At 38.7% G+C, this 24,674-nt stretch overlaps 2 protein-coding genes across 5 annotated transcripts in view; one reads left to right on the top strand and one right to left on the bottom strand.

Annotated features, from left to right (window-relative positions):
- Window positions 1-22,527, top strand: LOC141908279 (uncharacterized). 4 transcript variants are annotated; one of them, XR_012619595.1, is made up of 14 exons: window positions 1-128; window positions 1,332-1,595; window positions 3,099-3,347; window positions 9,309-9,566; window positions 10,867-11,121; window positions 11,228-11,373; window positions 16,447-16,555; window positions 16,664-16,776; window positions 16,858-17,095; window positions 17,171-17,560; window positions 18,125-18,275; window positions 20,034-20,087; window positions 20,188-20,499; window positions 22,009-22,527. XR_012619595.1 is itself a non-coding variant. In XM_074798251.1 (13 exons), exons 1-13 carry the CDS (start codon window positions 74-76, stop codon window positions 20,438-20,440), a joined length of 2,532 nt encoding a protein of 843 aa, XP_074654352.1. In that variant the 5' UTR covers window positions 1-73; the 3' UTR covers window positions 20,441-21,554. The 4 variants fall into 4 exon arrangements, 2 of the variants coding, with proteins under 2 accessions (XP_074654352.1, XP_074654351.1); XR_012619596.1 differs by lacking the exon at window positions 22,009-22,527 and adding an exon at window positions 21,570-21,580; XM_074798251.1 differs by lacking the exon at window positions 22,009-22,527 and having other exon boundaries at window positions 20,037-20,087; window positions 20,188-21,554.
- Window positions 22,275-24,674, bottom strand: part of LOC141908280 (torsin-1A-interacting protein 2-like) — a 42,657-nt gene continuing 40,257 nt past the window's right edge. The window contains exon 2 of the transcript XR_012619597.1: window positions 22,275-22,742. The gene's annotated coding sequence lies outside the window, so the exon portion shown is untranslated. The remainder of the gene's footprint in view (window positions 22,743-24,674) is intronic.

The raw sequence follows: 24,674 nt of genomic DNA, 5'->3' as shown, positions 1-24,674 counted from the left end.
GTAAACACACACGCACACACAATCATACTACAGTCAGGTTTTATGCGTACAAATGCATCATATTGATTGAAATATGGACTATTTCGCAATTCGACCGTTTTTCATAATTCTTTGTCTCACTTCACCAGGTATGTACCCTTTTGCACGCGTTCCTTATATTTTCAGGTTTTACGTGAGGCTTTTTACGTGTGAGTATGGGTTTTCATAAAGAAAAGTTTCAGAATTTTGAGGTTTCACGACATCAGAAATATATATTTAAGGTAAGGCGGTAGGCCCTATATGTGCGTTCGTATAATGTATTGACAAAATAAACAATTTGCTGTTCATACATTGCGTTCTGATAGCGATGAACGTACCGTGAAAAAGTTTGGAACAAACGAACATCGATGCAGAAAAATTATCCCGGGCGGTGAATAATACATTCATTTAGCTTTTACCCCATGTACTGTAATCTGATATCTTTCCGCCGAATTTATTCGAAATTCCACATTCAGCGAAATTAGCAATCGGCTACCAAAATTTGGCGATGACTTCAAACACGCTTGATTCATGGGAATCGATTCGCCGACTTTTGAAGTTCTCATCGCGTTTAATGACACATTAAACGCAACGGATTCACCGATGAAATTCGCCTACTTATGTGTCATAATTTGCTTCCCCAAATATCCTACGGCCACTCGAATACCGACACATAATTGTTGAAGTGTTTTTAGCAAAGTAATTACCTATAAGTGTGCATTATGTGTAGCTTTTTGTAACGTAAAAAGCGTTCTAGGAAAGTATCAAGGTACTTGAAACAAATCAAAGATCATATGGTAATGATGCAGCAGTAAAAACAAATCATATATGTCTATATTGTACAAACATCAAATTCCATTCTTTAACATTGCTGTAGTTTACAATACAGCTGATAATGTGCGGGTGGCTTTCATTTTTGGTGATAAGTTTTTAGGTGTTTTTCCTCTGGTATGATAGAAGGTTTTAGTCTAGCTAATGGCTATATGGTGAAAATATGGGTTACCTGTGGTTATATTTGATTTATCAAAACAGGATGCCAACAGAATCACCTAAAATGTCTAATGTGTATACGTAAGGCCTACGTATTTTTATCATCAGAAATACAAAAACAAATCGAAACATTAGCATTCCAATGTCATTTGGCTTTTCCGCAGCGCTCGATTGATCTATTTTTTGTTAGATGATATCAAAATTAGCTCGATGTATAGAAATGAAACTTATCTTCAAAAGAAACATAGCTAAACACATAACAATAAGTTTGAAAATATGACGATGATCAATAGAGCAAGTTGTATTTTGTTGCTTTTTTATAGGATACGCCATTAATGATTTTGGAGACATTTTCCGAAATATATTTCGGAAAGTAGCAAATATGGAATTGGAATCCCGATCACCAGTGATTTTACCCAATTTGAGTTTGGTGAACTGTGCTAAACGATGTATTATGGAAACTGGTTATAATTGTCGCTCTTTCGATTATGACCATTCGGTGGAAAAGTGCACTCTTCACAACATCAACGCAAATGCCCCGACCGATGAACTCGTCAATGCAACTAAAGATACGAAACACGCTAGCAGTAAGTTGCCAATTGCTTGAGACATGAAAAGGTTATTTTGGTACGAGTTATTTTCGACATAGTTAATACTGATATCATACTTATCGGTCCACTTGGTGTTAAGGACAGGGTTATTGCGTTCATTGTCGTCCATCGGATTGTCTTGATATTTGGTTTATTTTTGAATCAATGATATCCTAGACTTAAATACAGCCGAAAGATGGCCCGCTCGGAATCAAGATGGCCGATTGGCGGTTGTTGCTATTATCGCCACAATCAGCACTTTCAAACATTCATTTTAGGCTTTAAAGGGACATTAAAGATACTTTGCTCAATTGTCCTGACGTTTTGCTTGTGAATGTATTCCAAGGCACATCATCAACACAAGGAGGCCACTTTTTGTGCCAAAAGGGTCTGAATTCTGACACTTGGGACTCGGGGTATCTTGCATTCACTTTAAAGGGCGGATCTAGGGAGTGTTCGGTAGGTTGGGACCCCTGTGTCAAGTCTTGAGGTGCACTTTTCGAAAAACGAAGACAGAAACTGCTTTGGACTTCAGCTGTCAATTACTCTGTATTCCATTTCGGGATGTTCAAGAGGAAACGTAACAGATAGTCTGTTGTCAGCCAGGCCGTGGGTGTCTCTTTATGCTGACCTAATTTCAGGCCCGTGCCCAGGGGGTGCGTTGGATGCGAATGCAGAATTTGTCAAGGTATATTGTTAGACTATATTTACTCCAGCTATTGATTTAGTTTTTTTTCAAGGTATCAATTGAATTAAATTGGCCGGTATGTGATACCCCAAATCTCCTGCATTGATTTTTTTCTGCAATGTTCTGATGTCAGATGCTTTGTTACATAAATACATACGTGAAACCGTAGGTTATAGGGACCACAGATATCAGAATAGACAGTGGAACGATGAAGGGGATATTGCCAACCCTTCTTGAAATCAACCCTTATGACCTATATGAAAACAGCAATCCTAGTGCCCTTTGGAACTGGGTCACCAAGAGTGCGCTGGAAATGACTTCATGCATGTCACCTGTCAACATGGTGTTTGGAGGTGGCGTCATCCGAGATAGCTGAAAAATTCAAATTTCTTTTGGGGAGAGGAAGATGGTATTTCCATATTTTATATCTGGGCATGTTTTATAAACCATAATCAATTGCAAATTAGTAGCCCATAACATGATCTATGATTGTGGTGAGTTTCAAGGTGGTTTCTATGTTCACCATTGAATAGTAGAATATTGTGGCAGGCTTATATATTTCCATACGTTGGTGCCTGTTAACATTTTGTAACCTCAATCATGGACGTATAATTTAGTTTATACGTCCATGTCTCAATCAATTGCAAAATATTCACGACATATTCAATGATTGTGGTGAGTTTCAACCCCATCGATTACCGCATTGGTTAAAACTAGAGGGCCATTGGATACTAAAGGTGTCAGATTGTCGAGCATTTCACCAAGTGGATATGCTTTCCCTGAACCCCTAGTCATTATATTTGATATTATAGGGATAGGACTACGATGGTTGGTTATCCCATTGAAGAAACTCAGAACTACGCGGGTAACATATGTCAACAGGGTACTAAAGGACATCTTATCGCTGCCCAGTTGTATAGCGGAATGTGAAGCCGAAGTTTCCTTCTATTGCCATTCAGTAGATTTCAATTCGAAAGAATTTGAGTGCACATTGCATTCATCTGATGTTTACAACTCAAGTAATTTGCTCACCCCAGCACTCAATGTTGACCATTATGAAAGTAAGTATTTATTGCTCTAACTCGAATGCTTTGACAGACTAGGCCCTGGGAAAAAGATAATAGGTCTATTAAGATTCTTCGCCGAAGGCTGATAGAAATAGCTTCAACAAATTTGTTATATTGATCTCATTACGTTCGCCAGAGGTAAAGAAATGCAATGTTTAAATTTCAAGCGAAGCGTTATCATTTTGAGGTTGAAGGTAATTGATTCATTCATATGTCCGTCAGGGGTGTTCAATCTTCATAGAAAAGCTTCTTCTCAAACCAACTAAGTTCGTTGAAACAAAAAACTGCAAGTGTCGATATCTTATCAATTAATTCAAATATATTTTATTGATTTAAATAGTTGATCGCCGGTTCGAATCCCACATTTCGTAATTTACATGCCGAGATACGAATCCCATTAGGGCTACATTGAAATTATATGTTCCTTCAACAGTGTAGCTCTGTGCAGAAACCTGTAATAATACATTAATTTGTTCTCTTCTTACTAGTCAAGGCTCTGTAAGAATGATCCACTTCATCATTAAAAGTATTGATCGAACTTGTCGATGGTCCATTGATATCACTTGGGTGTAACTGGACCCGATGAAAGATCATCATTCTAGGATTCGAATCAAGCCAATAGATTAAACCCGATCCGATGCCAAACCCCTTACAATCAAATCCATTGTATGTACCGGGGTAGACACTCGCGTAAAGGTGGTGATGGGAAATTGTTTCGAACCCCATATTTGGGGTTTCTATTATTATAACAATCGTTATAATCATCATAAACAGTTGTACTTACTTTGTGCCAAATATTCTAGGATTCTACTTAGCCCCAATGACCACAAATTTTATGTGTAGATTTTGATTGGCCCCTCAGTTCGCCCCCTCTAAAGTAATATGTATAGATTGGTAAAGGCTTGTATTAGGCTGTTAAATGGCTTTATGAATTGGATTGATTACGTGTCCAGCTTATAAAGTGTAGTTTATAAGAATATATTAGTCTAAAGGAGCTTGACTAGAAACTAGTTTGGATTATATATACCGTAGCCTATTCTCACTACGAGGCGCTGTGGACTGACGGAGGAAATCAGTTTGGCATTGGTTTTCCTTGCTGCATGACATGCTTTACGTTCTGGTTGTCTACAGCTTAGCTTTGTTCAGCGTCTGTCTACTTCTTGTAGAATTTATGATTTTGTGCGACTTTATATTATGTGTGTTGTCTGAGGCTGCTGTCCGGAGTAACCCAGTGTGTGTGGTCATGGGGGTAGTCCACTATGAGTGGTCGCCCATTGTGTGTGGTCTAGAGGCTGTGTGCTTTTCAGGCTGTTTGCCCCGAGTCCAATATGTGTGGACCGGAGGATGTTTGCCTCATAGGTTTGCGTGTATTGTTGCCTGCCTTTTGCGGGCTGGAAGGCTGGGTGCCCCGGGGCCCACTATATGTGGACCAGAGGCTATGTGCCTCTTCCGGAATGTGTATCCTGTTGCCTGTCGTGTATGAGCTAGAGGGCCGTGAGCCCTAGAATTGGTGGACTTGTAATCCTTTATTGCATCAGTTGTTACATATTTAGAAATTAAACCATTCAAGTGTCAAGTAAGGAAAGAAAGAAGAAACGCAAAAAGAGTAATAACGAATAAATGAATGAATGAATTTAAAGCAGAGAAAACTCAGTTGGCTGGCTGCGGTTGTTGATTCTCTATTATCTCATCTGTGTTTTGATCTCCTTTAAATGACGTTAGTCCCCACATTGTGAGATTTATCGGTCATGGAGAAAATCTATAAATTCCGGTTTTCTGATCAGTTTCAGCGCTTTCGTTTAGCGCATTTCCACGAGAGTTAAGTTGCGCTCAAAACATGATTTAGATTGCTCCGTTTGTGTGGGACGCGTCACCTTGCATAGTTGTGACCACTCAGATTAAGAAATATCAGTTTCTGGTTTATGGCTTTATTGCTGGTACGTTTGCTCTTATAGTATTCCTCTGGTCTGTATTTTACCTTTGTTATGGAGGCTATTGTGTGGTTGGTTTTGTCCTCTCCTTTTTAGCCCACTTGGGACTTTGGTCTCAGTGGGCTATTACGCGTTCCCTTTTCGTCCGTCGTCCGTCCAGTTATTTTGGGAAGTTTTGAAGTTGAGAGTGCTTCTATGGATAGAATTGATATTTGGTGTATACATGTATCTACCCTAGATGCATCTTCAGCCAAAAAACTGACCCGATCAGAATCAAGATGGTCGACTGGCAGCCATTGTTCGACGAAATCAGCACATTTTTGAAGTTTTCAAGGGAAATTTTGAGGGCATTTCCATCAATTTTCCTGATCTCTCACATATATTTGTATCTCTCAAGGGTCCATCAGCATGAGAAAGGTTAGATCGATTAGATCCCGTGTGCCCAAAAAGGTTTTGACCTAACGTAAATTCCGAGGCCTGTAGCTTGCTAATGGTTTGTCATTTTTCATTTAAATTTGTGATGTGTATTCTATGGGGAGGGATCTGGGGCATATCAAATGGGTTTGCAATCAATCGAATATCACGCAATTGGCGGCCATCTTAATCGGTTTTCATTCGTTAGTTGGGAAAAGGATTTTTGAGGATAATATCAACAGGTTTTAAATTATTGTTTTAATATTTGATTATTATTAGCACTGCCATATATCTCTTCATGTGGAATGGGGTTACCCAGTTTTAGGCCAGCCGTAGGCTGAGCCGATTACTATACAAATGGAGCGAATTTAAATGACATGGTTTCCAGAGCTGAGGCTCTTTGACTGTGCAACTGACCATATATTCATACAAATCATTGATTAAAGCATTATCCATTCTCCAAACTCTACGTAGCTGAATTTTGAAAGAGGGCCTCGTTAGAATTTATATGATATTGGTTTTAAAAATGTTAAAAATATCAAAAATATTGGTTTTGAAAAGCCAATCAGAAAGCAAAGACTCCTCTATGATTGGCTTAGCCGCAGAAATCAGCAGGTGTTCACGTGAACCCGCGGTATCGTTTACCGTTTTACTTCCGGGTTTTATTTTCAGATCTAAAATTGAATTTCAAGATCGATTTCTGTGAAAGCTTTAGGTGATTTGGTTTTTGGGAGGAATATTTTTATCAGCGCTACAGAAAATATCATTGACCATTGTGCAAAGTCCGGGAAAAATAGCTTTTTCATATGCTAATTAGCCATGTGCTCGAACTACAAATTCAATCAAATTTTATTCTCTAAAAAAATATCAAATCCAATTCAATTTTACCTTATTGAACAGATAAAAACATCAAATCCAATTCAATTTTGTATTATTGAGCAAATTTCAGAAAATTCAATTCTATTCCGCATTAAAATCAACAAGACCAAGGGAAAAGATTTATCTGAGGTATTTGTTCCTGCCAGATCCAGTCGCTGACTGTGCTACGTTTGTATTCTACGATTGTATTGTGTAAATTATTAGGTATTGACTCTGAGCTGGGAGTGTATTTTGACAAATTCAACCCACAGAATGCATCATCATTTGCCATTTTATGAAAAGCCGACAGGCTGGCCATAGTGCCCCTTGGGGCTCTTGTTACTTCTCGTCACCAGGGGAGTTTAATATTGAATCAAATACAATTTGTCTGTTTATATTGGTACCTATGGTATGCACATTTTGTAACCACAATCAGTTGCAGAGTTTTAGCCCAGGACATGTTCTGTTAATGTGGTAAGTTTCAATGTCATTGGGTTTTGTATATTGTGACCAGGGGAAGTTGAATAGCGCAGTAAATCAGTATTTCCATGTTTTGTTGCTACCTAGGCATATTTTGTTACCACAATCAATTGCAAAATTGTAGCTCATGACATGTTCTATAAGTGTAGTGATGAGTTTCAAGGTCATTGGTTTTTGTATATGGTCACCAGGGGGTACTCAATAGCGGAATAACTATGTATTTCCTTATTATATTGGCACCGAGGCATATTTTTGTAATGTGTATTGTAGCTCATGACATGTTGTATGATTGTGGTTAGTTCAAGGTCATTGGTTTCAGTATATGGTCACCAGGGGCTTTGAATATTGAAACCGTCACATTGTTGAGTATTCTAAACTACTTCCCAAGTGGGCATGGTGTTCCTGGACCCCTTAATTTGGTTTGTTTTTTTGGAGCGTTTGGTGACGTCACTTGGGGGGTCCCAGCTTTTACCATTTCTCTTTCCAAACCAGCTTCTCTTATAACCAGTAGGCCACTGTTTGTGGGCATTCTTATCAAAGTATTAAGCGAGCCGATAGGTGTCACCGTGACATGACTTCGTGGAAAAGAGAATACTGTTATGTTCAAAATATTGTGTATTAGCCAATTCCACGATGTAATGTACGTCAAAATGGTTATCACTGTCTAAAGCAACCAAATAGTTTACGTATCTGTTTATTTCTTAAGTCTAGTCATATGTTACTCACTACTAATGCAGGGCTATTTGATTGTATACATTTGACAAGAGCGGTAATGGGTTTAGCAACTTCTAATTTTTTTTCTACCGAAACGTCAAACAAACGTAATTAGAGGATCAAATTTTGTATAATACAGTGGAACCTCGTTAAAACCGGCTTTCGGTCATAACGAACATATTTTCTGGTCCTGTGAAGGTGTTGCAACGAGGTTCCACTGTTTATGTATTAAGTGTCTGAATATTTCCGAGGTTCCACTGTTGATGTATTAAGTGTCTGGATATTTCATGTTTCCTAGCATTGGAGAAACTAGGAACTTGTAATTATCTGGATGAGTTTAAGTATAACATTTACATTTACAACACAGATTTTATTTCGGATATGAAAATATTTCAATATTTTCACATCCGACAGTGCCTGTCATCATTTGGTTGGAATTCCATTGAAATAGAACTTGGTTTCCACTCCATTATATTCGAAACCACCGTGGTTTTTGGTTTGAATCTGCGGCGTAATTTCATATTGGCGTTAATTGAATAGCGTCATTAGTGCTTGTTCGAACTGATATATAGGTGATTAACTCAGCTATAGGTGATCTCATGTCCGTGAAATAACTGTCCAAGTTCCTTAGGAGAAAATATTGAAACGTCCAATCGTGAATTCAAATATATGGAACGTTTATTACCGACTGGTCCGAGTGTAGGTAAGAATGGCAAATATCGAGGGAGGGGTAATCTTAAGGATGGGAGTAAAGAATCTCACCGTCGGGATCGGATTTCCTTACCTGATTATGGTAAACTGACCGACGGTTCAACTCTCTACATGAAATGTATGAGGAGATGAAATGAAGATGAATCATGGAATGAAATGATGTAACATAGGTACAATATTTATAGGACATGGGCAATATATCAGAACTATATCATATCGAAAGTAATTTGTAGGGTCTTAAGGTGTGCGCCCGGCTTTACAGTGATAAAATACATTGACGTAGTTGTACCAGTCATATCAGGTTACAATACACAATTTTCTAAATTTCTAATCATAATTTCCAAAGGTTTGCATAATGATGCTGCTAGGCAAAAACCCGTTATCGCTGCTTTGTAGCTATATTTCGCAAATTATTTTTCTGTATGAACGAGTCAGATTAAAGTTCGAATCCCAGACGATTTAACATATTTCATTTCCATCCTTTCAATTCGAATTTTTTTTGTTTCCATAACCATATAGGCCTAAATTCAAATAGATATTGTTTATTAACTGAAAATTGCTCAGTGCCTGAATGGATCCCAATTTTGTAATTTCGAGGTTCGAATCCGAGATAAGAAAATAATGTATTTCCTTGATTTTGAATAGATCTAGTTCTTTACATAAAACCTTGTCCCTGTATAGATGTTGAATATAGGTGGTAGAAAATACGAAATATTCCCAAATTCGACTTCTATTTCTAGGCTTTAGAGAATGATCTATACATGTATAATGAGGTGATCTTTTGAAAGGTATCCCTCATGTTTGATTGTAAAAGGTCTATGTGCAGGTAATGTTTATCTTATTTCAGCAAATTATCTTCGGAATTTTCAAAGGAAGTTGCCAAGCAGTAATGTACGATACCACTCCCGTTCGAAACACCATAATGTGCTTACGCTGGAAGGATGTGCTAGGTATTGTGCGTTGGAAACTGTGTTCAAATGTCGCGCTTTCGGGTACCTGCTCTACACGAAGGAGTGTTGGCTGTCTGAACGAGAATCTCACGTGGACAATATCAACCAAGCAAGGCTTTATTCATCACAGTTAGATTATTACGAACGCATTCCAGGTGCAGTAATGATTGTAATAGCTTCGATTCAATGCCCCTGACTTCAGTAGATCCTGTAAAATAAACAGATATACTGTATATCATGTATATAATATGTGAAATCGCGTACCCGTGGAAAAATGTGGGAACTCAGGAATCTGGCTAAGCCATGCCCTTACAAACTACGGCTCATCCGCCAATGAGCATCCACAACTATAGGCCTATTGCCTGTGCCCGTGGAGGCCATATGTATCATACCTGTACGATATATGTATCATAGAAACTTGACAAGTAGCTATAAGAAAAATATGTTATCCATACGGGAGTCGAACTCCTGATCAAGCCGGTGGTACGTCGGCCTTGTAATTTTCAACGACTCGTTGACTATGCTTCCGGTGCGAGTGCTAGCAGGGAGGTTCACTCCCCACCTCCCTGGCTATACATTTACCAACTGAGCGAAAGCCATGGGAACCAATGGTGGCTTTAGTCTAGGGGAAGGTTTTATAGACTGGTTTAATTTTTAACCTGAGGGTTTGAAATTGAGTTAGTTAATACCCATCTATAAAACGGCCCCAGAACTTCAAACGCCTCGATTCGTCCATCAGCCGTGGAGAATTTTAGAATGTACGAATCATTTGATCTCCTGTCGTAGAGACCATGTGGGATCCCGGGAATATAGATAATATAACCTGTGTCCATTGAGACTGAGTGCCTCACCTATTGAATATATCATGTACCCATGGAAGCCACAGGTAACAGAACTAAAGGAAGCAAACAAAAATGTGTAGCCCCCGTGAATGACGTTAAATATCTACGTGTCGGAGTCATGTGCTGTTCCATCTGAGCGTGTAGTAGTGCCATCTTTACATTTTAAGCCAGCATATACAGGCTTACAAGATACGCGTTAGTTAAGTAATAGCTACGGAGACGAGAGGCAATTTCTAAAAAATTTACATACATATTCATTATGGAAAACTGATATATTTGATAGGACCAGAAAGCAGTTAGTTTCTTCTGAGCTACGTATAGTAAGCAAATCCATATTGATTGAATCGTTTCTTAGAGGTAATATCATTCACATAAGTACAAGATATATATGTTTTCGGAGGAGGGAGGGGGGTGGTTAATTGGGGGCCACGTTTTCAACTAAAAGTAAAGCCGGTGTTCCAAATGCAGACATGCATCAGCGTGCAGAATAAATCACGCAAAGATACATAGAATAACATTTGCCGAGTTAGATCATCTTGTTACCTGGTACCTATTATCCGAAAATCGATTATATTGCAGATCTAACATTTGTTTCGGGATATTTTCTTTTTAGAAGGGACCCTGGCTAAGTTCATAAACTATGGCCTTGGATCTTTGCGACCACTCCACCGATCATCGGTTTATCTGTTCAAGAAATTAGGACTAACGGTCGAACAGTGCGCCGATAAGTGTCTTAATGAGACGACTTTCCGATGCATGAGTTTTGACTTCCGCCCATCCGATGGTATGTGCGGTACCAGCGAATACATGACCGCTAATGTTCATGGACTACAGCCAAGTGCCGATATATTTCACCTCGAAATGATAGGTCAGTGTCATACGAAAGATTCTGCTATAGAATTCCAATATATTGATCACAAAAAATCTTTCCTTATTCGATAAATGTATCCATTTGATTTAATTGCATTTTCTAGAAAAATGGTTGGTTTACTTCTACGTGACACCATTTGCTGTCCTTTCTGGCAGCAATAAAAAACATTACAATCGCGTGTCACCAGATAGATGCGCCGAGTTGTGTGTGAAAGAAAGTGATTTTATTTGTAGATCGTTCGATTATCAGGTAATTGTCTTCACCAAACTACTACACGCACAGTGAAATTTCTAACATTTAACATTTTTGTGGAAAAATTTTATAGTGTGAAGCACTGATATATTGAGGACACAAGCTGATTTTCTCCCGCAACTATTTTCATGGTTCAACGAGAAACGTTAACTCCAATAACAATCCAGGAACTATTCTCGTAACTGTTTTTTTTCACCTTGATCCCGACCGAATACCGAATATTCACAATAGCGCTCTCATCATTTATTCGTGGGAAAACAATCCATTCATTTCGATAATTTCGCTTTCGGATCGTAAAATCAACTGATTCCGGGGTTCAGATGGTACAGTCAATTATTAACTCCTATAAAGCCTCAATGTGTTGTTCCTAGTATCGAAGGTGCTTTAAATCATAGCTACTCTAATTTTTAGTTTTTGTGCCCTACATAACGATCACGCACGTGGAACTGTTCAGTATATACTACAGTAACCTAAAGCCACAAATTCCTGAATTGCGTATCAAGATAAATGTACACTGTAGCTTCGATATTCTCCTCTATTCGGCTCAATTGAAAATGAGAACTAGTCACACAAACTTTTATTAGCCCAATACGCCTGATAATGGCTACTTAGCCGAATCGTTGCCCAAAATATAGATTACTAAAATGTGCATCCTGCATCAAGAAATCATTTCTTTAAAAAAAACAAAACACTCCCCGCGCATCCCGAATAACAACCAGATAACATTTTGTTATGTTTTTGTCTCACGGTCGCTACCGGTACTCTGGCAGGTGAGCAGTTCGGTAACGTAAAATTGTCGTATCGTTTGGAATAAGGCTTTTTATTTCTCTTTGTTTTAAAAAGGGAGGTGAAAATAAAAATCTGCCGCTCTTGACACCTTCCGAAAAAGGGCTGATAAGAAACAAGCGTATACTTTTTTGCGAGGCCTTACCATCTCGCCGACACTTTCGCTATTCGTTTCAACGGTTTCGAAAATAAGGTTCTGATCCTCGAATATACTCGATTGAAGGTTTGGAACAGATCGTATGTTTAGTTTGCGAGAAATGATTTTTTAACTGTCGGGTTTGCTGGATGCACGAGACGGCTGTAAGACAGTCGGGGGATACGTCTATGCGCGGCGAATTTAGTCGCACAGCGCCGAGCGGGCACATTTGCTTTCAAAAGATATGGGAGAAAATCTTATGGGAATTTTTTCAAATAAATGCATATAATATATGGTTACCATGGTGACAACGTTTAGTTATAATTTACTCGTGAACGAATATGGAATGATTTTAAAATTTTAAAGAGAAAAGATTAAATAATGGCTTTAATTAAACACATACTCAAATAATCCATTGGTTACGTCAAGAATGTGGACAAATTACGCGATTTTTCTGCAATTGCAACAATGGTTACCATTGTTGCAATTCAATTGTTAGCAAGACGTAGTAATAAGCGGCCCAATAAATGGTCGAAGACTTTTGGCATGTTTGAGGACATATGGAATGTCACGAAAGACCCAACGCCCAAAATACCGGTACCTGACGGATGAAGAACGCAGATTTGAATTGCTGTTACCATAGAAACCAATAAACAGTTAATCCCGATATTGACCAAGTACATACGAGTTATAATTAAGTTTAAAGAAATATCAAAGTAATCAACAAAAAACATTAACAACATCAATATTTGAGCTAATAACCTTTAAAATGAATATTTCATATGAAATTGCTATTTTCAAGTGAATATTACACGATTGTTGCTGCTGTAACTAGGTAACAAATAAATATATCCATAAAATTAACGATGCGCTATATTCGCTGTAATCCCCCGACTCAGAAAAGGTTTAGATTGTAAAATTACTCCAAACCTAAGATGAGATATTCTAATTATTTAGCAAAAGTAGTTTAAAGTGTATTTCCCTGCCAAATGAAAATGAAGATGTTTTAATTTCAAAATGTCTGACTTTAACGCCCCCTGTAGGCCAAAAAACGAAAAAATTGTAAAAGGCATCCACCACACATGATAGCCCAGATACTCTGCTATCAAATGAGCCCGGATGCCAAGCTGTAACAAAAAATGCCGTGATCGTCGAATTTTAGGATAGTTTTTTAAGGTTGGCTGGCTGACTATTTGAGCAATTGAGGTTTCATGAAATATGTTAAGACTGGTATAAACTGATCTGCTCAAACCAGCACATTTGTTCGGTAAATGCTTGGTTGAGAATCGGCCAAATAATTTAACTGTTTGTTTCTACTCATTCTACTTAATAGCGGATAATTCAAACCACAGAGGGTCCACATCTAATTTAAGTCGTGATTTTAATTTTGTTGAACAAACCAGTTTTCGTACTCATGAAAACAAGTTCGTGTTGTTCTGAACATGTTTGTGGCATCCAAAAACTCGTTCGTTGCATGATTTTTTGCTCGCCAGTATGGTGGCTGATAAGGGCCATAGCGAAAAATTTCTGGTATGCAAATCAGCGTGCCAGAATGCCAAAACGAAATCAAACGTCCAATTTTCCCTGAAAGTTCGTTTTGGCGTTCTGGCGTTCTGGCGCCCTTATTTGCATACCAGGTATTTTATGTAATGGCCCGAATCAGTGATTGACGCCAGTGATTGAGTAAATTTTGTACGTGTATCATTTATGAATCGCGACAAACTCAATTCATTTGGGACCAGGAAAAAAAATCAAAGCGGAATGTAGAGTTAAGCGGAATTCGAGTTGGGTTTTTTTACGAAATTGGCCAAAAAACCAATAAACTATTCAGTATCGATCCCACATGGCTTGTTTGTATGGTGGCTGATTCGGGCCATACTAAAAAAATTTTCTGTACGGCTAGAGCGCGAGAATTCAAAACTTTTGGTTTTCTCGCGCGAGAATCCAAAACATTTTGGTTTTCTCGCGCGAGAAAACAAAAAATGGGCCATTGTAAAAATTTTTTATCCAGCTTCTAGCCAGTCAGAAACATTTTTCAAACCAAAATGTTTAGTTTTCTCGCGCGAGAAAACCAAAAGTTTTGAATTCTCGCGCGAGAAAACAAAAAAACGAGCCAATGTGAAAATTTTTTTATCGTTCCTTTAGCCGTACAGAAAATTTTTTTAGCATGGCCCGAATCAGCCACCATATGTTTGACATAAGACGCTAAATAAAAATAAATTCCGGTAAAGTAAGGTTTATTTTGTCTCCTTTTACCTCCAAAACCTTTACTTGGTGCAGAGAAAAATGAACGATCATAAAAACTTTTTCGGCGCGAAAAAAGTAGACAAAACGAACGTGTAACCGCATGCTAACATTCAATTATAGAAAATCAATAGACATGTTTAGGGCAACGGGCTGTTTTTTTTCGGGTTTTAGAATCGCCATGCTGGAGATTATGTACGTACTGAATGTCTCCGTGAGCGGTGTATTGTCTCAATGTGTAGCGTGGATTTTCTATGTATCACTGTTTCAATGTTTCTATGTATCACTACCGATAGCCTAGTAATTAAAGCAATAAACATATGCATCGATACTTGTGTTTACTGCCGGGAGGCCGTTCAGATATTGAAGTTGAGATGGGTTTGAACGTAATTTTGGTCAAAAAAGTTCGAGAGTTGTATGAATATTCGAGCGCAGCAATTTCGAGTAGAGTGAATTAAAATGTGTGGTTCAACATAGGAGACAAGGAGCCAGAAGAACATTTCATAGGAGAAAATCTCAACATATATATGCTGGACGTATCGGCCCCACTCCGCGCGGTTGCGCCACCGCGCGGGATTTACGCGAAGCAGCAGAACACAAACATGGCCACTCTCAATATTCAATGATAGAAATCGTGTGTGCATTTCAATTATTTCGGCTGTTAGGGTTATAAGGCACAATATAAGTTGATGATGTGATAAGGCGATGTTAATTAATGATAATTCCGCAGTGAAGCTAGTCACGAACGGTGCCGATTGAGTGTACGGCTGCCAAAAACACTGAAATGTGCGTAGTTGCGTAACTATTTGCAGTGAATTGCAGACGAAACATGAAGCCTTAACGGCCGTTTAGAAAAAAATTATACCAATCGCAATTGTAAAACAAAAATGAGATAGAACCTAAGTTAAAATTCTGGCCATTTCTAAAATGTTATTACTAATTTTTAGTCAGTGCGGAACGTTTAGTTTTCCAACAATAATGAGGGGTGGTAGGTAGTCATGCAATTCAAGTCATCATTTATTACACGTTACTTCCGTGTTGTTGAAAATCTCGCGAGTCCTGAACCAAACCCCAATGAACAATGTGATCTGTGTGCTGGCCACAAACGCACACAGATCACACTACACTACCCATTACACACTCCAGTACCCACAGCTTTCATATATCCATCCAAATATTTAGTGTCTTTCTTCCTGGATCTTCGAGTTAAAAGGATTCAAGTTGAGAGGAGTATGCGAGTTTGAGTCTGAAATCACATATCGCAGACGCCGTACGAATAAATTCGCATGATGTGTCCACCAATCAAACATCGTTTTAACGTATTTTTTGCTGCATCTAAACATCAGTATCTTATCTTACGGCTTATACACAATAGCAGTACTGTCAAGGTCAGCATTATCAGAATTGAGCCTGAATCGTATCTGTATTTCTCTCTACTTTCCATTCTTGGCACTGTCATCACCATTCTCTCTCCTTTTCATTCTCGGCACTGCTATCACCATTGACATATCCTCCTCCGGCAGGGACTCGAACCTGATGGCATCGAGACTCACCACGGTGCGAAATCCTGCCACACCAGACTGAGTGCGCAGCTACACGTACAGCCTAGATCATGTCATTATAGCCAATCAGAAATTCGTCTTATCTTACCCCGGGTTTTGCCATTTATAGTTCTTCCGTAAAATTTGACTTAGCGTTGCGGGGGTGAGTGTAGCGATTCCATTAGGTTCGAATTCCTTTCGAGGAAGGATGCACCATCTATTATTTGTATATATTATATACTCAATGTCAGGATACTTCTTTTACCCACAATCGTTTGACAATCAAATAAATGCATGTAGGTCGAGAACGTGCAGTAGTAAGAACAAACTCACCACTCTAATACGAATACATGGATTTTCTAGGCTGTGAAAGGAACTTGTTTCTTGCATTCTAAAACGGGAAATGACGTCGGAGGTCTGTACAAACGTTGGTTGATCGCCATCCATCATTTCGAAATGAAACCACTGAACGGTAAGTCGAAAATCATCTTAAATTAATATCCAATACATCAATATAAATTGTGTTATACAAATATCGTCACATCTATTGATGTCAACATGTTTCCTTGTAATTTTGTAGATTGTGGAGGAGTTTTAACCGCACGTAATGGTGATTTTGCGTCACCAAACTGGCCACGGGAGTACAACCACAAAATGAACTGTACATGGAATATATCGACAACCAAAAATAAGGTTGATAATGCACGTATTCACATTTTCAAGAAATGATAATCGCAGGGTTAAGTTGTATTTGATGTTTAATGATGCCTTCAGGTAATACGGATACGTTTTACGCATCTGAAGTTAGCGGTTCAATCTTGGTTGGCAGAAGATTGCAACGATCAAGTTGATAGATTAACCGTAATTGATCCAGGGAAACCGGGACAGCCACTCAAGCAATGTTTACCAGTGGATACCACGGAATGGACCTCTACATCGAATAAAATTTCTGTTCATTTTACTGCTGATAGTATCAATACGGCGCAGGGCTTCCGGGCTTTTTACTACACAGGTTTGGAATGATATGATGTGTCGATCACAGTCGTCTTTTCCTTTATTTCATTGATTTAAATTATTCTGAATTTAGAATGGCCTTGCAAGGGGACCATCTTGACCGAAAATGAAGGGGAATTTGCCTCACCAAATTGGCCAAACCGATACACAAAAAATACGAAATGTCAGTGGCTCATCGAGGCACCTAAGGGCATGAAGATCACGTTAGCGTTCGATTCGTTTAACCTTGAATCACATGGACCAATCATGTGTAGTGATAAACTAGATCACGTGACTGTTTATGACGGAAGGCAAATTCCATCGCTTGTGATTGGTCGATTCTGTGGAGACAAACTACCCCGTGCAATGACTTCTACTGGTCGACATTTGCTCATCACATTCGAATCTAACACCAAAACGGAGCTACAGGGATTTCATGCTAAATATCAATTCTACGGAGAAACGATAATATCAAAAAATGATGGTAAGTCAGTCGTTCATTCGTCTTTTCCTTTGTCCATCCGTTCGTAGAAGGAATCCAGTTATTCTGGGAGGTTTTTAAGAGGATTCAATGGATTGTGTTGATATTTGGTGTATGCATGTATCTACCATTTGCAGCCCAAGCACTGGCCCGACCAGTCATGATCGATGACTGGTGATCATTGTTTTTCGCCAAAATCATTTAGTGCAATTTAGAATTTTCAAGGGTAATTTTGAAGACGCTTCGAACAATTCTGCTTGGTGTTTCATAGGTGTATGTGCACCCTGAGGGCCCGTCACAAGAAAAAATGGCCGTCAGACGATGGCCGTCCTGCCAACCACAATCAATAGCCACAATCAATGGCCGTGAAGTTGTAGACATATTCCATGATTGTAACGAGTTTCAAGGTCATGGTTTCTGTATATGCTCAACCAAGGGGCGTATAATGGCGGGCTAAAGTGCTATTTCCATGTACATGTATATTGGTACCTATGCATATTTTGTAAACCCGATCAACGTACCCCAACCAGAAAAAATCTTATACTATGTTTCTCAATACGTACGTAGATGATGGTGAATCAGGCCGCACAGGTGCTAACCATGCCGATGTTATTGCCCAACACGTGAAAAGTGTAACGACAGTGGCCATCGTCTTAGGAGTGTTTTTATTCTTCTTCATGATTATCACCTTCATATTATGCATACGAAGAAATGTCAGGTATGTAGCTTATCTAAGGATCTTGTTTAGGTTTTACGCCTCCTAGTATAGGGCCCATTATCAAAAAAATATTGGGTCGATTATATACGTTTGTAGGCGTCAAGTCACTTGTCGACGTAAGTTAGCCTTTTGGGTAAAAAGAAACTAGGTAATCAGTGGTGGTAATTTTCTGACTGACCCCTGTACGGGTTGAGAGGTTTTCACGAGAACATGTGTACCTTTTTCTGACCTCTAGTTCTTTTCGAATGCGAGTGCCCGATCCATTGAATCCAGTCGTATTCACTTAGGGAAATTTTACATCAGGGTCTGGGAGAATTTCTGAGGGAATATGGGCTTCCCAGGAGCATGTTTACGTTACTATACTACTACTATACTACTACTTCTGGACCCCTAGTTGAACATTTGTGAAGTTTTCATGGGACATACTGAGGATCCTTTGGCAAATTTCCTCGATGTTTCATATGCTTTTGTATCCCTCTGGGACCAATCAAGAAAAGACTGGGTCAATCGGACACAAGATTACAATCGTCCGATTATTGTGCTCAAAAAGGTAATCTTTATTCTGGATTCTGAGACCCGTAGCATTCTTATGGTTTTCAATTTTTCGATGAGTCGTGATCGGTACACTTCGGGAATGAATCACTTAAACATTGACAGGTATTTCAGTCGATCAGTCAATTTCTACGCAATTGGCGGCCATCCTTGTCACATCAGTCCTCATGCGTCTGATGTGTAAAATTTAGTTTCTGAATATGTTTGCCAGGGGGCGTTGAATATCATAATAAAATTGTATCTCCATAGCCCTAGGCATATGTTTTGTGACCACAAGCAATAGCAGAATCGTAGCTTATAACATGCTCTATGATTAATCTGAGTTAAAAGGTAATTGATTTCTGTTTATGTTCGGCAGCCATTGAATATTGAATTGTCAAGAATTTCATCGAGTGAGTATGGTGTCCCTGGGCATTTAGTTTGATGAGAAATAAAGCCGCGGACACACTGGGCGATTTCGTCGGCCGACGAAATCGCCGCCGATTTTATGACCGATATGATCGCCGACAGACCCGGACACACTGGGCGATTTCGTCGGCGACGAAATCGGCGAACAGCGCCGCTTATTTTGAAACGACCAGCTGCTAGCGCCACCTTTAATAAATCAAAGAGCCGTGATTGGCTGGTTAATACGGCGCTCGAGGCGACTGATCGCCGTACCCGGACACACTGGGCGATTCTGTCGCCTCGCCGGCGACGCAATCGCCGGCGACAGAATCCAACATGTTGGATTCGGGCGATTTCGTCGGCCGACTAAATCGCCGCGATTGCCCGGACACACTGGGCGATTTTACCGGCGATTTCGTCGGGCAACGAAATCGGGCGACCAAATCGCCCAGTGCGTCCGGGCCTTGAGGCGTCAGAAACTCGATTCAGCAATTGAAATATTTTTTACCCTTTTTCGATAAGATGTGTGTGCGTGTGTGATTTCCATGGGTGCCAGGGCCATGCTTTATGGTTACAAGTTTTTAACTTCTCCTGGTAACCATCGACTTATATTACATTACCATATTATTATCTGTAATTTTCTAATGTAATTTAATTCGTAAATAAAGAATAATAATAATAAAAATAATAATACATGTTGTAACACACTTAAAAATCAATAATTAGCTCTGCTTCGACAACAGTATTATATACTCCGTACCCGAAATTATTCCATGGGCTGTCTCCGGTTAACTTAATGAGCGCATTATCTTATTTCAGCAGAGGCTGTTCTAAGCGGACTCATCCACCCGAGGTAGTTCAATCTTTTTCGAGGTAAGATTGTTTCTCGACGGGAGCGTATCTTGAAATATATTCCTAGTCAAGTTAGTCAATTAAATACACTATACATTCTATATATCATTAATTCATATAGTCTAACGTCATCGGGTACCACGTGCAATCCAAGACTTTCTAATCCAACGTATGGCCACAATCGAGGAGTGTCTGTGACGGCGCCCACGGAAGAAGTTGGTAGCTCCCGTTTGTCGGGTCTCTGTTCCAGGGAGACTGGTGCTTGTGGAAGTAAAAGGCTTCATCAGAATCTTTATTCCCAGTCACCAAGGAGCTTCAGATCAGAGAATATATATTCATCACCAGGGAGCATCAGCTCTTTGGACATAACATAGGTTATTTGAGATGTAAAAAAAGTGAATATGTAAAATGTACAGACCCTGACTGTAAAAAGGTGAATATGAAAAAAGTACAAAAGCGTCCTGTCGACATGTATAAAACAAATAAGACAATAGGCCGACAATCGAATCGCACCGCAATCAAGATTCAAGATCCACCACCACCTATCTTTTAATACTAGTGGCGAATCGTTTTTAGCCGACTTGGGACATTAGTCCCAGCGGGCCACTGCGTTCACTTTTCGTCCGTAGTGCGTCCGACTGTTCGTCCGTAGACGGAATTCAGTTATTTTGGGAAGTTTTGAAGATGCTTCAATGGATTGTATTGATGTTTGGTTTATACATCCTAAATAAATCTTCTGCCCGAAAGCTGGCCCCATCGGAATCAAGATGGCCGTCTGGCAGCCATTGTTAATCGCCAAAATCAGCACTTTTTTATACATTTTTGAAGTTTTCAAGGAAAATTTTGAGAACGCTTTGATTAATCAATTATCTCGATCCCTCGGACATGTTTGTATCTCCCCATGCTAAACGAGCATAACAAAAACAAAAACAGGGTCGATCGGACGCAAGATGGCCGTCATGGTGCCCAAAAAGTCATTTTTGCCCTCAATTCCGAGACCTGTCGCTCCAGAATGGTTCGCCATTTTTGATTGAAAATCGTGATGGTTATAGGGTACTTTGGAAGGGCTATTTAACATAACAGAAAACGGAACGGATAACGGAAAATATCGACAGGGTTACCCAGGTTTTTGTTCTCCACACCATTGGGAGTTAAATATTTGATTTTATTGAATTTGCCTATTCATATTTGTACCTATGGATATTTTGTAACCATAAACAATTGCAAAATTGTAGCTCATAACATGTTCTATGATTATAAACATTCCAGCACCAGTTGTTGTATATGGTCACCAGGGGGCGTTGATTTGCCGAATAACTTAGTATTTTCATATTGTAGTGGTCTCTCGGCATATTTTGTAACCACAATCAATTGTGGTGAGATTTTTGAAGTCATTGCTACCTTAATATGTATACCAGGGGCGTTTTCCGTTTGTTGAATATTTCAAACCACTTCCCAAGTGAGCATGGTGGACCCCTAGTCTTATTATCGATTTCTTTCCAGATAACCAAGCAAAAGATGGATCATGTTTGTAACGATCTTTGTAATTATATATATATATATATATATATATATATATATATATAAATATATATATATATATATATATATATATATATATTTATATATATATATATATATATATATATATATATATATATATATAATGTCACTTAATTCGGTTCGTATTATTCGGATTTTCGGCTATTCCGGATGAATTTTCAAGACCCATTTGTCCATATCCTTTGAAATCTTACCACTTTATTCGGATGATAAATTTTGATATCGGACAGAGCACAGCGACGTGCGACGTGACATGATGCAATCCACGCTCAATAGTCATAGTGATGTGCTGCATTACGCGTCGCTGCGTTGCAATATACAGTATATGATCAGGCAACAGTCTATTAAAATAGGCTAACGGTATTGATTGTTGCGATAGTAGGCCGTAAGCCCAACCCGACAGTCACCGACGTTCATGGGGCTTTGGATGTTCCAAACAGATTTGCACTGGCCAAGTCTACCGGCGAGAAATTCGTTGATGGAGTATTGGTTTTCTCTCGGAAATGTGAGAACTTTCTTCAACGGGACGTCCCGAAACGCGCTAAGCAGACATTGATTTCTGCCTTCTTTGTGAAAAAAGACTGAGACTGTTTATATTGCGATGGCGTATGGTTTATTCATGATACAATGTAATAATACATACAATAAAATTGATATTTTGTTTCGATGTAAAGTGCAACACTCATTGTTGTCATTTTCAATGGTAGAGGCATGGTAAATTGCTACACAAAAGGCTATCTATTTAATTCGGATTTCACATAACTCGGACGAATTTTAGCGGTCCCGAGTGATCCGAATAAAGCGGGTTTGACTGTATGTTTTATATTTTCAATGTTAGCAAATCTAAGATACCGAGTGATATACCGTTAGCTCGTTACTTCTGATTGAATCGGTTGTTCCCATAGTACATCGTTAAAACGTCACATGGGTAGTCACATGGGTAGGCCTACAGCCTTTTCATATTGTACGACGTGATCATTATTGACTCGTCAAAACTTTAATGTGAAACTTTTCGACAAAATATATTGTCCTGTTGTTGGATTGGAAAAATGCATGTAATTTCTTGGTAATGAAGCTGCTTTGTACGATTTCGCATGAATCCGCGAATTCAATCTAAAAAATAAAACCTGATCGTGTAAATAAAAACTTAATATGAGCTCATATCTATTATCTATTTTTTTTCATTCATTGCATTGAATATGATATAGATACATAATAATGTAAAATGAGGTATTGAAGGTATTTTCACGTAAATGAAACTGGGAGTCAGGAATCAAGCGGAAGTTAAAATGAGGCTGACACTTATTTCATGAATTTAAACGGTGTTCCATTCAATATTTTCATTTCATAAAGTTACATATTTTTTAAGCCTTTAAGAATAGCAATAATAAAATATGCTTTTATATAGCGCTATTTTCTAAAAAAAAGACTCATTGCGCTTTCCATAAAACACTTATTCCAACCCCAACATAAAACACTGTAGTATTCTAAGAATCATGAACAAAAGGAAACTTGAAAGTTTTTAACCTTTTTAAAAGTAGGAACTGTAGGACTATCCCTGACATGTCTCGGTAAAAGATTCCGTAAAAAGATATCCTGAAACTAAACTTATTGTTCAAAAACTTTTGGAAAACAAACCATTGTTTGTGGAGCGGAGTTGATGAGCAGGCACATACCCTACTAACAGCTCATTGAGATGAGATGGTCCAAGACCTTTAAGACATACATGTATAAAAGTAGTGAGTAACAGCTTGAAGTCCGAACGGTCTGAGACAGGAAACCAGTGTAACTCTTTTAAAACAGGGGTTAGCTATTCGACTGGTTTTTGTTACAAGCCTACCAGCATTATTTTGAACCAATTGAGGTTTATTGCTTGTGCATTCATTAACACTGACTGGAACGAGAGGAATAATGTCACACCTACGAGCAATTATATAAACTTTAGATAATTGCTCGTAGGTCACACGCAGTGCAAGGTCGGTCATAGACATACAAAAGCGATAGCATATTTCTATTGTTTTCAATTAAACGCGTAACCTGGATAGGAGCATTGTGATAATTTGAGGCAGGTATATACACAAGGTAGGACCTCATAAAAAACGGCAAATTTTTGCGTACGTAATTAATGAATGACCCTTAGATATTATGCCAGCAAAATAATGTTTTTGAATGTCCTCAGTCGACTTTTATTGCAGCAGATGCGTGGAATATGAATTCAGGGTTTATTGGGACGCGTATTGTTTGAAACTGCATGAAGTTACAAAATAGCTGTTGTATCTAAAGCAGTTAAAGCAGGCCTGTCTGCAAAAACAACGCTGGTATTACATTACCCCCATTCCCCGGCCAAGAGGCGAATTTAGGTCACCCGCGTCTGTCGCCAGCTCACAGCATGCGACTGTTTAAACATGCAGCAAGGCGTCATGCGGAGCGTCCAAACTATTAGTTGCCCCGGAATTTATCTAAACCATTTTCGTATCAGCACGAAATCGATACCTTAAAGGGCAAATGCCATCAAAATTGTACTTTCCGCGATTTCTTAACCAGAAGAAACTTTAGTATACATAACGATCTGAGATGTGACTTATTGAAAAAAGGAGCACGAATTAGCCGTAATAGTTAGCGGAATAGTCATCTATTTTATCCTTCACTCCGTGCGTATAGTTCATGTTCAACCCGCGGGTGGCGCTATTTATGATGTTAAACATCTTTCAATTTATTTTTAAGGGATAAATTTAAGAGCCCTTGGTTATCATATATAAAGAAAACCTTTGATGACTGTGGTTTGTCCTGCATTTGGACGCAGCAATTCATGACTAACAGTAAATCTTTTTCAAAACGAATAAAACAGATACTCCGTGACCAGCACCTTTAGAAACTGTATCTGCCATAAATACTAATCCGATATACACTAACTTTAGGCAATATAAAAATGATATTAGGTTAGAGAAGTATATAATAGAACTTGGTGATGACTTAGGAACTAGTTTATTTGAATTGAGGATCGGGTCCTATATTTTACCTGTGAACAAATTTTCAAACCTTCAT

The sequence above is a fragment of the Tubulanus polymorphus genome, chromosome 7, assembly GCF_964204645.1.
Source record: "Tubulanus polymorphus chromosome 7, tnTubPoly1.2, whole genome shotgun sequence".
Taxonomy (NCBI): domain Eukaryota; kingdom Metazoa; phylum Nemertea; class Palaeonemertea; order Tubulaniformes; family Tubulanidae; genus Tubulanus; species Tubulanus polymorphus.
The sequence above is the reverse complement of the archived record's forward strand: the minus strand, read 5'-3'. Positions and strand labels throughout refer to the sequence as shown.

Coding starts and splice junctions, on each gene's coding strand:
- LOC141908279 (XM_074798250.1), top strand. CDS start 74: ATGGACTATTTCGCAATTCGACCGTTTTTCATAATTCTTTGTCTCACT. Junction 11,374..16,446: donor GTAGATCGTTCGATTATCAG/GTAATTGTCTTC, acceptor TGGATTTTCTAG/GCTGTGAAAGGAACTTGTTT. Junction 17,561..18,124: donor GATAATATCAAAAAATGATG/GTAAGTCAGTCG, acceptor ATACGTACGTAG/ATGATGGTGAATCAGGCCGC.